Source organism: Brachycentrus maculatus, unplaced genomic scaffold (genome assembly GCF_059751285.1).
Source record: "Brachycentrus maculatus isolate JH-2025_06_01 unplaced genomic scaffold, ASM5975128v1 h1tg000295l, whole genome shotgun sequence".
In the NCBI taxonomy this organism is placed as follows: Eukaryota; Metazoa; Arthropoda; class Insecta; order Trichoptera; family Brachycentridae; genus Brachycentrus; species Brachycentrus maculatus.
Window position 1 is genome coordinate 42,501 of NW_028281046.1, and position 15,367 is coordinate 57,867.

Below are 15,367 nucleotides of genomic sequence, written 5' to 3' on the forward strand. Positions count from 1 at the left end.
GATTGGTCGTGCCTTTGGCGAGATGGCGAGTGTTTTTGCTTAGAATTTTCACTCATGAATTACATGAAATTTAAGTAACTTTGAACAAAAAGGGTAAATCCACTCACGAGTAGGTAGTGAGCCGTAGCTAGATTTCAAAGTCATTTGTACGTTAGGTAATTAAACTTTATTTTTTTTATTTTATTAACATAAATTGTAAACATTTATTTAAAGAACAATTTAAACATTTTTTTTAAATTGCAGAGACCCACCAAGCCACCTTGTGTGTCTTGTCAGTGGAGTTCTTTTTACATACATTTATTATTGTTTTTAACCATTTAAACCTAATATACAGACAAAAATAGAGAAAATTTTAAGAATACGAACTATTTTACAATTTTCATAAAATTAACTCTTGATCATTTACCCATTCCTTTATTTTGCCTTTGTTCCATATTTCATTTTGACCTCTAACATCCGTCGGCAACAAATTAAAAATGTTTGTAACAATATATTGTAGTGTTCGACTCCCATATTTACTGTTAATTCTTATTACAATTTGATTTTGGTAGGGCTTTTTTAAACAAAAATGTTCTGGATTAATATGGATTATAATTGAAGAAGAATGAGAAGAAGAAGAATATTGTAACTACGCAAGAGCAAACATTGTTTGTCTAATTGAATTTTAGAATTTAAATAATATTTAAAATGAGGAGATGCATGAACGTGGAAGTGGCAAAGAATGTTTGCAAAGACAGAGTTGTGTGGCGTTCTATTCTCTCTGCCTACCCCTGCGGCAAAGCAGCGTGATGGTTAGTTAGTAAGTTTGTATAATATGGAAAAAATCCATGGATTATGGTCAAATTATCAATTCTAAAGCTACGATCCGGTTTTCAATACGAACGATCCGGCTCATTTGAACAATTTCTTGACCCCGTTCAATGGTACTCGCTCGTTCGCGAACGACTCACCTCTGTTTGACATATCGACCATATTTATCTATTAATTGTTACTCGGTAGACCTGCGGTTTGTATAATTTATGTAAATAATACTATTTATTATATAGTTTTCTCGACAGTAAATACAAGGTAAGTAATATATGTCCATTTATATCGTGTTTTCTTTGTAATCGTCAAACTGAATAAAACACGCATGTAATTTTAAATGTTGGTATCATAGTTACTGAGATAAATTAAAACACAATTATATTAAGTTGTATTAATTACATCGAAAGGCCTCGTCTCTTTAAATAAAAAGTGTATGGAAATGCAAACATAATTTTTTGTTTAATTATTTACATACAATATATTCAAAACCAAACATTCTTCGCCTCTTCCACGTTCATGCATCTCCTCTTACATACCCGCCGATTGTTACGACTCCTAACCTGACCACTTTCAAGTATTTGGCATACCTGATCGTGCCATGTTTTTCTCGGTCTTCCTCTGCTTCTTTTCCCACTAACATTCGCCTCATAAATTTGTTTCACCGTTCTTTCCTCACTCATTCGTTCTACATGTCCAAACCATCTCAACCCACCTTTCTTAATTTTATTGATAATGCTTATCTCAGCTTTGCATTCCTTCCTTATTTCACTATTCGCACATCTATCATACATCGTTTTGTTGCACATTCTTCTGAGAGATCGCATTTCGACTGCATTCAGTCTACTTTCATGAACGAACGTTTTTAAAGTTTAAAAAGTGTTTTTAAAGTTTAAAAATATAACAAAATGGATTAAGAATAAATATCAAGCCACTTTTTGAACTTTTTACTGTGCAACAGATCTTTTTAGGTAAAACCTGAAGGTTTTTTCTCCATTTGAAATATATTTACCATATTTAAAAAAAATAATTAAACAATACAATTTCTTCAAAATGCAAAAACAACACTTTCTGCCCTGTAGCGGGTAAATATTAAGTTAAAAATATGGCGCTTTTGCTGGGATATAGTACATTTTCTGGGCATGAAAAAATAATTTAACAAAACCTTTTCTTCAAAATACAAAAAAAACACTTTCTGCCCTGTTGGCTGGTATTTATTAAGTTAAAAATATGCCTCTTTTGCTGGGATATAGTACATTTTCTGGGCATTCCGAAAACATGCACAACTCAAATTTGTCGATTTTCGATTTATGACGTTCTTGAAAGGAGTGAGCGATATTTGATCCAATTTTGAAACATTCTACTTGAATCACTAGAATTTTCACTAGAGACATCTATTGGTGAGATGAAGAAGCTTTTTTATTGGGTATTAAATATCTGTGTTATTTTTGATTTTCAGTATGGGTTCAGAACAGTCGACACAGAGTACGTCCAAGGAGAAGCCTCCCAGCAAATTAACCCGGGGCCATACGGTTCCGCCACCTCTATCCAAAGGTACAACATTCTACCGTATTCAAGAACACAGGCAAACAATCTTCACCTCTTCTACATTCGTGCACCACCTCATATATTATTAAACCATATCCGCTCCCTATGTGGAACATATGTGCCATGTTCTTTTTCATTCCGTGGCTTCATAGTGATAGAAGGGTAATTACTGATTTGGTCCTGTTATATACAATTGTTAACAGCCCTGATCTCCTAAATCAAATAAAGCTTAGCGTGCGTCCAAGAGGTACTAGGCAAAAATCTGTATTCCCAGTATTTGTACATAATGCAGACTATGCCATGTTCTCTCCCATTCCGCGGCTTCACATGTTAGCCAATACTTTTGAAAGTATAGATTTATTTAATATATTATTATCCACCTTGAAGTGTGTACTTTCTCAGCATTTCTCCTCCATGTTATAATGGATAAATGTAAACGTTGTGTTTCACTCTCTCTCGCTGCTCGCTGATAGTGTGTGGAGGAGACGTATATTTACCAGGGCTTACTATTTGTTATTTTATTATTATTTTATGTTTCTCTATTAGTGTATTCATTAGTGTATTTTTATATTAGATACGGTATATGTGTATTATATTAAAGGTTTTAGCCATTCAATAAATAAATAAATAAATATGGAGTCCACAAACTATCTCCGAGCTTTTCTCTCGGCCGCCAGTTTCCTTTCATCCTCCGAAGTTCTGGCGAGAACGGCCCACTAATTGTCAGCAGTGGTCGTTAAAAAAGGCAAGCTTGATGGCAGCTCTCGAAAGGCATGCGGAGTACATGGTCTGCTTCTTCTTCTTCTTTCCATGTTCGCTCCCTAGGTGGAGCATATGGCCAACACGCGCCGTCTCCTTGGCTTCCTCCCAGGTCAGTCCGGCGTCTGGATGTTCCGCTGAGTATAGTCGGTGAATGGGCGCCGGAATCCTCAGGGTTGGAAGAAGAGACATGAGGGGTAGATGCTCTCAGGTGGCATTCTAAGGACATGTCCCAACCATGTCCACCTTCTCCTCTTCAGGACCTCCAGCATGAGGGGCTGCTGGGTTCTTCTCCTCACAAACTCATTCCTGATCAAGTTATACCACTTTATACCCAGTATTCGCCTCAGGCACCTATTTTCAAAACTTGCTAGTTTCTTGCTTTGAGCTTTGGTGAGGTGCCACGACTCACATCCGTACGGCAACACTGTTAGGATGCAGGCGTTAAAGAGACGACACTTGGTTTTTGTCGAGTAAAGCAGTGAGTCCCAGACATACGAGCTGTACGTTCAGTTCCCCCTGGACACTACCATCCTCCACCATGAGTGTTCCAAGGTATCTGAAGGTGTCGTACATGGTCAAGCCAACTGAATCGGCTTTTCTTGGCGACAGTCGCTGCGTTCTTCGCTTTATCTCTTCATTCCTCACAAAGTCAAACCGACTCCTAATCTGACCATGCTCAAGTATTTGAAACCTCGATCATGCCAAGTTTACCTCAAAAACATGTTCACTGCTGTAAATATTTTTTTTTTTTTTTAAATATGCTGCTTATAGCATTGACCAAAATAAAAAAAATAATTGATTAAGTATTATTTTTTGACACCTCATCAAAAATTTGTATTGAGTGTACAAAATACACACTCAAAGTGTTGTAAATAAATTATCTGGTCAAATTATAAGCTGAAATAATTAAAATGAAAATGATATTTTCTGGCATTTCTCATGTGTGTGATTAAAATCCAGGATTCGGACCTCACATACTAATATAAGAGTTTCCGCTCAATAAAAAGCTTCTTTACATCTCACTAATAGATGTCTCTAGTGAAGTTCTAGTGATTCAAGAACAATGTTTCAAAAATTGGTTCATATATATAGAACTTCCAAGAATTTGAGTAGTGTGGTTGTCAATGAAGGGTAGAATTGGTGAATGTTACACGTGCGTAAAGTGATCACTTAAAACCAGCCTTTGACGGCCGTCAGCCTTGTAAATGCCCAGACTTCCATATTCTTCTTCATCTTTGTTGAGATGTCCAAAAATAATATGAAAATATCTCCTGTAATTGGAGATAATCCAGATTTTGTGAACAAGTATTTGGACACACTCAAAATGTTGTAACTCAACCTTGTTGAATGTTTGCATAGACAGGTAGTGTGGGGATCTACTCCTCTGCCTACCCCTGCGGAGAAGTGGGGTGATGGTTAGTGCGGTGAACTCACCGTCACAGTGATGCCGCCTCTCTTGCTGATGGTTGCGTAAAATCCCTCGTAGGCGATATCGCGCTCCGTGTCAAACACTGGACACTGAAATAAAAAAAAAAACCATTGTATTAGACAAGAAGGTTTGATAGTTCCAAGAATTACATATTGTTTATGAAAACATATCGCCCACTCCTTTCAAGAACGTCATAAATCAAAATACTTGATTTTTCAGCAGAACGATTTTAAAGTTTAAAAATATAATACAATGTATTAAAAATAAATATCAAGCCACTTATTAAACTTTTTCATATGCAACAGATCTTTTTAGGTAAAATCTGAAGGTTTTTTGTACATTCAAAAAATATTTTCTATATTTAAAAAAATTATTAAATAATACATTTTCTTCAAAATGCAAAAACAACACTTTCTGCCCTGTAGCGGGTAAATATTAAGTTTAAAATATGCCTCTTTTGCTGGGATATAGTACATTTTTTGGGCATTCAGAAAACATGCTCAACTGAAAATTGTCGATTTTTGATTTATGACGTTCTTGAAAGGAGTGAGCGATATGTATATTATCGAGTATGTAGCTTGTAGCTTACTCCAATCGAACACGGGTGAGATTCTTTCTAAACCATACCACGGGTGAGTTATGACGGTCGTCAGCCCCGTAAATGCCCAGACTTTCATATTCTTCTTCACCTTTGATGAGATGTCAAAAATAAAAGATTGTGTTGTTTGCAGAGATAAGAAAAAACAGCAACAGTGACCATGTGGGGGGATCTGGGAATACTTCTCCTGGAGCCAGCTTGTGTTCCGACACGGAGTTACCATACATATCCTACACACTCAATCGACCCATTGGAGGTAATATTTCAATTTTAATTTCAATTCAATTTATTCAACAACAAAAAATTAATATATACATAACAAACAATATTCAAGGCGTATATATTAAAAGTAAGCAAGAAGACTTAAAGGTGTAGAAGAATCCCGCTTCGGAAAACTCCTTCGGACACATGGAACAGATCAATATCCAATGTGATATTGTTCAACATAGCGGTAGCTCTTCCTACAGGCATAACCATCGGCAGGTTGGTCCTGTGTATAGGAATGGGAAACAATCTATGCCGACGCTGTCTTAGGTAACTACCGGGAACATACAGACCAATGTTTCGGATAATTTCAGGATTATCCATCATATCTGCCAACTGACCTTTAAGATGCCAGCTCACACAGCTTGCTGGCACAATGTTTGTTACATAAGTGTATAAAGTGATCGCTTACAAATGCCAGGCTGTAAGCCCTGGGATGCTCAGACTTCAATCTTCTCTCTTAAAAAAAGGGAAGAATGATACATCGCTCACTTCTTTCAACAGCGTCATATATCAAAAATCGTCATTTTCAGTTGTGCATGTTTTCCGAATGCCCCGAAAGTGTACTATATCCCATATTTTTAACTTAATATTTACCCGATACAGGGCAGAAAGTGTTGTTTTTGTATTTTAATTATTTTTTTAAATATATTATATTATATATTTTTGAAATGGAAAAAAACCTTCAGGTTTTACCTAAAAAGATCTGTTGCACAGTAAAAAGTTCAATACTGGCAAGATATTTATTTTTAATACATTGTTATATATTTTTAAACTTTAAAAACGTTTTCCTCAAAAATTAAGTTTTTTGATTTATGACGTTCTTGAAAGGAGTGAGCGATATATAAATATTTTGTTTAAAATTATTGTTATCATTATTACATTTAGTATGTTGGTTTGTCCGCCTTCGTAGTGTAATGGTCAGCACGCTCGGCTACCATTCTAGAGGTCCCGGGTTCGATTCCCAGGGGGGTCAAATAAATATAAGTGATTTTTTCACTCTAATATTTTTTCCATATTACCCTGGACTGGTGCCTGAAGCGGGGGCTGAACACCTTTCCTTCATGTGTAAACGATCAAGATAACACTGCATTTATATCATGCAGTGCCCTATGCACCATTGGGTTGCGGATAAGGGTTTGAATGAATGTTTGGGTTGTGTGTAGACTCTCCCAAGCTGGCGCGGGGGGCTCGCAGGGGGCAGAGCAGCCGCCCGCAGTCCCGGGCGGGCTCCAGCCGCGCCCCCAGCAAGGCCCCGCTGCGCACGCACGCGCACAACATCGTCGTGGTCAAGGAGGCCCAGGAGACCCCCACCACAGACAAGGATGAGCAGCTCATCAGGCTGCAGGTACTTACTACACGGCCCAAATTATCAATATCACTTATACAATGCGTGGAACCTTCAGCTGTTCATATATAGCGTCTGACGTGTACATCTGCAATGCATGCAAGGCATTTGTCTTATTTATTATACAGCCCAAATGATCAATATAACTTGCTCAAAGCAATTTTTATTTTCTTTTATTTTTATTATTAACATAACTGTAATTAACTGTAATAAACTGTAATTAACATAAACTGTATAGTCACAATAGACCTAATATGGTCGCAGTGACATAAGGGATGCAAGATCCCTTGACCTCAAAAAAAAAAAAACATAAATTGTATACATTTATCTAAATCACAATTTAAAATATATTTAAAAAAAATATATTTTGCAGAGACCCACCAAGCCACCTTGCGTGTCTTGTCGGTGAAGTCCTGTGAAATTATGTAAATTTAACAATATACACACAAAAAAGAGAGAAATATCAAGAATATATGCATATTATTTTTTGACATCTCATCAAAAATGAAGAAGAATATGGAAGTCTGGGCATTTACGGGACTGACGACCGTCGTAGGCTGGTTTAAGTGATCACTTGACACATGTGTAAAGTGACCATACGTCCCGTTTTGAACGGGACCGTCCCGTTTTTAGATAGTCTGTCCCGATATAAGATAACATTTTTTTCATATTTATATTATTTATTCCTCTTATTTTCTTTATCAACATTCCTTTTCTTTTTATTAATACATAAAAACTATGAAAAAATACGCGTTTTCTTGAATATACATACTATTACGTAAATACTGGTAGATGTCCCGTTTTGAGGACAAACATAAATGGTCACGTTACACATGTGTAACATTCACCGATTCTACCCATTATTGACAAAAACACTAGACAAATTCTTGGACGTTGTATATATATGAACCAATTTAGAAAACTTGTTCTTGAATCACTAGAAATTCACTGAATCTGATAATCCAGATTTTGTGAACAAGCATTCGAACACACTCAAAATTGGAATCTACTTAGTCCAAAAATCCAAAAAAAATGTCCCTTTTGAGTTTGGACAGCCGTGGTGTGGCGTTGGATTCTCTCCGCCTACCCCTGCGGGGAATCGGCGTGACGGTTAGTTAGTTAGTTAGTGTGTTAACCGGTTAACTGCCAAAAGCGTCTTGAGACACATAATTTCCTGTGAACGGAGCGCCACTCGTACAAAAATTACATCTTAAGACCCGCCGTTTTTAATGGGCTTTTAGTAAAGAAAATCAATTATTTAAAATGTACAAATATATATGTCCATGGAAGCCAAGCTAGCGGTTCACAACGGCGTGCTAGTACCGACACTAATGTATGGAAGCGAAACATGGAACTGGCAAAGGAAGGATGAAAGCAGAGTGAATGCTGTTGAAATGCGCTCCCTCAGACGAATGTGTGTAAAATCATTGTATGACAGAATTAAAAACGAAGATATACGAAAGGAATGTAAGGCTGAACGAGGAATAATTGAAAAGATTAGAAAGAGCTCTTTGCGGTGGTATGGACATGTGGAGCGAATGGATAGCGAGAGAATGACTAAGAAAATATATGTGGCGAATGTGAGAGGGAAAACAGAACGCGGACGACCGAAAAAGACTTGGCACGATCAGATCAATCAGAACCTAAAATCTGGCAGTGTCAAAAGTCTGCGTAATCGGAGGGCATGTATGACTAGATGTATGGATGTGAAGGAGGCGAGGAGTGTATGTCAGGACAGAAGAGTGTGGCGTTCCATCCTCTCTGCCTACCCCTGCGGGGAAACGGCGTGATGGTAGTAGTATGTAGTACAAATATATTGAACGCATAGTGACATCTATTGAGAATATCTAATTTTTAATATTAAACTAACATGAACAATTAGTTTTGACATATAATTAAGTTTTATTTATTATTTCGGCATTAACTTTGTGGTAAGACATGTTACAATAATTAAAGAAAACACTTTGTTTTTTACCACTTGAGTTTTATTAAAGACTACATGTTTCAGAAGTTAAACTTCCATCATTCAGGTCTGTATATTATACAGACCTGAATGATGGAAGTTTAACTTCTGAAACATGTAGTCTTTAATAAAACTCAAGTGGTAAAAAACAAAGTGTTTTCTTTAATTATTGTAACTAAGTTTTCATATTTTCTTTGACAAATTTTGTGACAAGCCTGCACCATGAACAATTAATTTAATGATTATGGATAAATGACTGCACGACTGGCGCACTCTTCATTTATTTGGCAAGTTTTATAATTAAACGTTAATACACTTTTAATAAGGATATGTTTAGAAGGTTTTATTTTTGTGGTAAAAATCGCGGTGTGCTGGGTACCGCCATACATGTACCTGCCGGCAGTTAAAAGGTTAAATTACAGATTGCTCCCGAGTGATAATGTAAAATAATAATTTTATTGTTTTCCAGCAAATTCCCATGTTCCTGCCCATCATGCGCGGGACTCTGGGCCTGCCCGGCGCCCGGGATCCCGAGGTCTTGGAAGGTATCCCACTTATTATTATTATTATCATAAGGTGCCATTAACTCACACCATCCGGTGTTGAAAGAAAAAGTGTAGGGGTGCGTGTAATTCACAAATAAAAATAAACATTTTTTTCTTCTTCCTCTTCTTCAAACCCTTACCCGCACCCCAACGGTGCACAGGCACTGCGTCATATTAACGCAGTGTTATCTTGATCGTTAACACACAAAGGAAAGGTGATCAGCCCTCCGCTTCGGGGAATATTGAATAAATATTAAAGTGAAAAAAATCACTTAAATTATATGAACCAATTTAGAAACCTTCACTAAAGACATCTATTGGTGAGATTCAAAGAAGCTTGTTATTAAGCAGAAACTCTTATATTAGTATGTGAGGTCTTATATTTTGTGAACAAGTATTTGGACACACTCAAAATGTTGTAAATAGTAATACAGTTAGTTGCGTAGCTAGCAATAGTACTGAGGAGGATCCAACCCTCGCTTGGTACACTCACCGGCACATGGGCCCTCTTGGTTCCAGGAGTGGACAGCGGTCCGTGGCTGCGGCTGTGCGCGCGGTACCAGGCCCACCTCGCCGTCTGCGCACAGCTCGTGTCCCAGGAGCAGAACGCCATAACCGCCAAGTGCAAAGAGGTAAGTCCGTAAACCGACCACGCTTTCGCAGATATATCGTAGTCGTACAGGAGAAAGTGGCCAACTACCAAAACGTAAAATGTTCAGGAGGGCAATTTAAGTCACTTTTGCTTGGCAACAAAATAAACATCAATGCAGTTAGTCATTTTCAACAAGTCAATATATTATACTTCCAAGTTTAAAATCCGTTGGGATGTTTTTCAGGGCAATATTAAGCTAGTAAGATATCAAATAGTCAATGATCACGTTTTTGTAAAACAATGCACTTGGATATTTTCTCCTGTGTGACTACGATATAATAATAAAATAATAAAACCCTTATCCGCACCCCAATGGTGCATAGGGCACTGTGTCATATAAACGCAGTGTTATCTTGATCGTTTACACATGAAGGAAAGGTGATCAGCCCTCCGCTTCAGGTACCAGTCCATGGTAATATTGAATAAATATTAGAGTGAAAAAATCACTTATATTTATTTTACCCCCCTTGGGAATCGAACCCGGGACCTCCAGAACGGTAGCCGAGCGTGCTGACCATTACACTACGGAGGCGGACGAAATGACTACGATATACTGTGAAATAAAATTTAACCATGTAAAATTTATTAGTTTAATAGTTATTCATGCCAAGAATTGTGTATTTTTTATAACAATTTGTTTTTTTTAAATTATAGGGGTAAATGTATTGGAGAATAACAAAGAGACGCAGTTCATTACGTTTTAAATGTTTACAATACTGTCCCCACCACATGCAGCTCCTTTGAAATCGTATATAAGGGGTGGGGGACCAATATTTGTGTGCTCAGATTAGATTAACCTTTTAAATGCGTTAACTTTGTTCCTAAGAGACGCTCGTGCGCGGCTGTATTTCGCCGTTTTTTAAATGATTACTTTTATCATGTATTTAGTTATGAAACGATTTATTTTCCTAAACAAAAACGTTCAATGGGATTCATTGTGCCTTTTTGGTACTCTATAATACACGTGTGTCACATTATTCTAGAAATATATCGTAATATAAACAAATTAGATCGTAACATAAATAAATCAAAGCACGCATCGTGTGTCACTCTTACCCACTGGCGATGCGTAGCGTCAAGAGTGAGACAGATATAGGGCATGATTATGGCGCGGAATAATTACCGACCGCAAGAAAAATAAGGGATCCGTTGTTTTATTTATCCTTGTGATGTTACAAATTATTAGTCAGATATTTCAACAGATGTCATAAGGCCGAGGATTGACGTATTATTTTATCCAAAGTTCCACACCATGAAAAAATCCCTCCAAGTTGAACTGAGGTTGGAAACTTGGAGCAAAGTGAAAACACAAACGGTTATGTCAGCCGCGTATGGGGCATGTCTTGTTAAAACACATACGCTTATGCAAGCCGCGTGGGTCCGGTTAATATTCAAACGTATATACGTCGCGCTTACTCTTTTTCTATTGGCGTCGCTTTGTTCTTCTCGAATACATTTATTCCTACAATTTTAATAAACAAATTGTTGTAAAAAATACACAATTTTTCCGTCTTCCTCATCACAAGTGTTCCAGTACCATTGGACGAAACAATAGCATTACTGTACAAGTAAACGCACCGACGAGTCCATTCGTCAGGAACTACGCTTGGGTGGCTTGACTCTGGCCAATGTCTGTCTTCTCTTCTTCTTCTTTCCATGTTCACTCCCTAGGTGGAGCTTATGGCCTACACGAGACGTCTCCAAGTCACTCTGTCACGCGCCATCTCCTTAGCTTCGTCCCAGGTCAATGTCTGTACCCGACGGATTCTCCAGTTCTTTGGACTCGTTGCGCAAGGCTACGAATATAGCCTGGAACGACTGGTTGTGATGACACTGTGAGTGTTTGATAATGTCTTAATAAGACAAAACGCGTCACGTATTAACATATACATAAATAAATGTAGAATTCAATCCAACAAACCTTGTTTTATTTTAAATATATTACCCAACAATTCAATATGGATTTCTACCAATTGTCTGCAGTTACAATAAGTCAAAGTTACAGAAAGTCCAAAAGAAGTTTTTGAGGTATCTCTACATGAGAGAGTACGGCTATTATCCTCGGCTCTACCCGACCCAGTTCCTCCAGGGTATGCTTGGCTACAATAGTTTAGAGACTAGAAGGAATGTGTATTTGATGAGGCATTTTTATCCATTGTTGCGCGGTATGATGGATAATCCTGAAATTATCCGGAGCATTGGTCTGTATGTTCCCGATAGTTACCTAAGACAGCGTCGGCATAGATTGTTTCACATTCCTATACACAGGACCAACCTGCCGATGGTTATGCCAGTAGGAAGAGCTACCGCTATGTTGAACAATATCACATTGGATATTGATCTGTTCCATGTGTCCGAAGGAGTTTTCTGAAGCGGGATTCTTCTACACCTTTAAGTCTTCTTGCTTACTTTTAATATATACGCCTTGAATATTGTTTGTTATGTATATATTATTTTTTTGTTGAATAAATTTAAATTGAAATTGAATTGAAATAAATATATATGCATACATTATTTTGAGAAATAAAAAGACTTTGTGTTTTGATCCACTCACATTTGGATGGATCCTCATGTGAGTGGATCAAAACACAAAGTCTTTTTATTTCTCAAAATAATATATCAATATGATCCACAAAGTTAATGCTTTCAATATTCAAAACAAGATATTTTATTTATTGTTTCGGCATCAACTTTGTGGTAAGACATGTTACAATGATTAAAAAAAACAGTTGTTTTTATACCACTTGAATTTTATTATTAAAAGCAGCAGAAAGGTGAAAAATTGATGCCTTCGAAATGTGGTGTTGGAGGCGCATGCTCCGAATTCCATGGACAGCTAGACGCACCAATGAGTCCATTTGCCAGGAACTACGCTTGGATGGCTTGTCTCTGGCCAATATCTGTACCCGACGGATTCTCCAGTTCTTTGGACACGTTGCGCGTGGCAACGAGGATAGCCTGGAACGACTAGTTGTGATCGGTAGCCTGGAGGGAAAGAAAGGGAGAGGAAGATCCCCCACACGATGGACCGATCAAATTAAGGCAGCAGCAGGCACCTCAGTGGTTGGAGCGCTACGTGCAGCGCAGTCAAGGGATAACTGGAGAAGAGTCATTGCTTCTGCAAGGGTCACAACCCTCAGCAATGAGGATTAAGACGGAGAAGAAGAACATGTTTCAGAAGCTAAACTTCCATCATTCAGGTCTGAATAAAAACTGTTTTTATTCAGACCTGAATGATGGAAGTTTAGCTTCTGAAACTAGTAGTCTTTAATGAAACTCTAGTGGTATAAAAACAAGTGTTTTCTTTAATCATTCAAAACAAGATATGCATACACCTAAAAGTAGGCATTGGCAAGGGAAATCTCACAAATACTGTTGTTGTTTTGAATGTAGGTGGACGGAGAAGTGTCTCGCTTGCTAATCGCGGCCGTGGAGCGCCAGCGGAGGGGGGCCCGCCTGGCGGAGCGCCTGTCCCAGCTGCGCCCGCTGTCCCAGCAGCTCACCCGCTGCCACTCCCTCCTGAACCAGGCCCTGCAGCTCATCACCGACATCGACCTGCTGCTTCCCGTGGAAGAGAGGCTGGAGCCCTTCGCTTGGACCACTGGGTAGATGGGACTTGCCGCCGGCAATACCTCATCATGTCGTACCAACCGCATATTGAGGGATTTATCTAAATTACTTTATTAACATAGATGAAGAAGAATATGGAAGTCTGGGCATTTACAAGAACACTGGAAGACTGCTGAGAGGCTAGAACCGTTTGCTTGGACCACTGGGTAGATGTAATAGGACTTGCCGCCAGCAATATCTCATGTCGTACCAACCACATATTGAGGGATTTATCTTAATCACTTTGTTAACATCTCAACATAGATGAAGAAGAATACGGAAGTCTGGGCATTTACTAGAAGGCTGGAAGACTGAGAGACTGAACCGTTCGCTTGGACCACTGGGTAGATAGGACTTGCCGCCAGCAATATCACATCAAAGAAGAAGAAAAATATGAAAGTCTGGGCATTTACGGGGCTGACGACCGTCATAGGCTGGTTTAAGTGATCACTTTATACACGTGTAACATTCACCCGACACACATTTTGACATATTTAAATTGTTTCACCAACTGAGCATTATGTGAATCTGTCATACTCTTTACTTTTTAAAAAAAAAAAATTAATTTTTTTCATTTTTTTAAAATATTTTGTGTTTTTGATAACTTTATGTGATATTCTTTGTATTGTACAAACTTTTAAGTGTGCCATTTGAAATTAATTACGAGTATAATTTATTTTGAAGCACTAACTTTGTGATTTTCTATTTTATAATTAAAATGTAGCTTTTTTTTAAAATCACTATAAATATTTTATTATAACTTAATTATAATGTCTACCGGATTCCAAGCTAACCGCTTCTTTATCAAGACTGATTAATACTAAAACACTATCTACTTAACAAAATTCTAAATATTTTGCGGTTAGGCAAAGGAGCTTGGCTAGATCTCAAGTGGCTTTATTTTTTGTATTGATTGGCAGTCACAGTCAAAAGGGATCAGGGATGTTGAGGAATTGGAAACATATCTAACCGGATCCACGCGGCTCGCATAACCGTATGTGTTTTAACAAAACATGCCCCATACGCGGCTGACAAAAGCGTTTGTGTTTTTACATTGCTCCAAGTTTCCAACCTCAGTTCAACTTGGAGGGAATTTTTCATGGTGTGGATAAAATGATACGTCAATCCTCGGCCTTATGACATCTGTTGAAATATCTGACTAATAATTTGTAACATCACAAGGATAAATAAAAGAACAGATCCCTGATTTTTCTTGCGGTCGTTAATTAGTCTGCGCCATAATCATGCCCTATATCTGTCTCACTCTCGACGCTACGCATCGCCAGTGGGTAAGAGTGACACACGAAGCGTGCTTTGATTTATTTATGTTACGATCTAATTTGTTTATATTACGATATATTTCAAGAATAATGTGACACACGTGTATTATAGAGTACCAAAAAGGCACAATGAATCCCATAGAACGTTTTTGTTTAGGAAAATAAATCGTTTCTTAACTAAATACATGATTAAAGTAATCATTTCAAAAACTGCGAAATACCGCTGCGCAGGGGCGTCACTCAGGAACAAAGTTAACGCGGTTAAAAGGTTAATAACGGACCTTTAAGAATAATTATTTACTTGTGTATTTATTAGATGTAAATTATTACTAATTGCCTTTTTAATTGCTAATATTTCTAAATAATCTAATTTTAGTCTTGTATTGCGTGTGTGTAATATAATTATATACCTATATTTTTATCAAATTATTGATTATTGGATGAAAGTAGGATGAAAGTAGTAGAAAGATATTACTGGATGAAAGTAGACTAAATGCAGTCGAAATGCGATCTCTCAGAAGAATGTGCGACAAAACGATGTATGATAGATGTACGAATAGTGAAA

The 15,367-nt window shown here is 37.5% G+C and overlaps 1 protein-coding gene across 5 annotated transcripts; it reads left to right on the forward strand.

The window, feature by feature from the left end:
- The first annotated feature begins 942 nt into the window (after positions 1-942).
- Positions 943-13,914, forward strand: LOC148304961 (BLOC-1-related complex subunit 5-like). 5 transcript variants are annotated; one of them, XM_088267435.1, is made up of 7 exons: positions 943-1,068; positions 2,264-2,358; positions 5,275-5,397; positions 6,572-6,753; positions 9,186-9,261; positions 9,781-9,893; positions 13,307-13,914. In XM_088267435.1, exons 2-7 carry the CDS (start codon positions 2,265-2,267, stop codon positions 13,520-13,522), a joined length of 804 nt encoding a protein of 267 aa, XP_088123561.1. In that variant the 5' UTR covers positions 943-1,068; position 2,264; the 3' UTR covers positions 13,523-13,914. The 5 variants fall into 5 exon arrangements, with proteins under 5 accessions (XP_088123561.1, XP_088123563.1, XP_088123566.1 ...); XM_088267437.1 differs by lacking the exon at positions 13,307-13,914 and adding an exon at positions 11,585-11,833; XM_088267436.1 differs by having other exon boundaries at positions 961-1,006.
- The last annotated feature ends 1,453 nt before the right edge of the window (positions 13,915-15,367 follow it).

Excerpts from the sequence above, each read along its gene's own strand:
- LOC148304961 (XM_088267435.1), top strand. The coding sequence starts at position 2,265 with ATGGGTTCAGAACAGTCGACACAGAGTACGTCCAAGGAGAAGCCTCCC. Across the intron at positions 2,359-5,274 it reads TCCGCCACCTCTATCCAAAG|AGATAAGAAAAAACAGCAAC; the intron begins GTACAACATTCT and ends TGTTGTTTGCAG. Across the intron at positions 9,894-13,306 it reads TAACCGCCAAGTGCAAAGAG|GTGGACGGAGAAGTGTCTCG; the intron begins GTAAGTCCGTAA and ends TTTTGAATGTAG.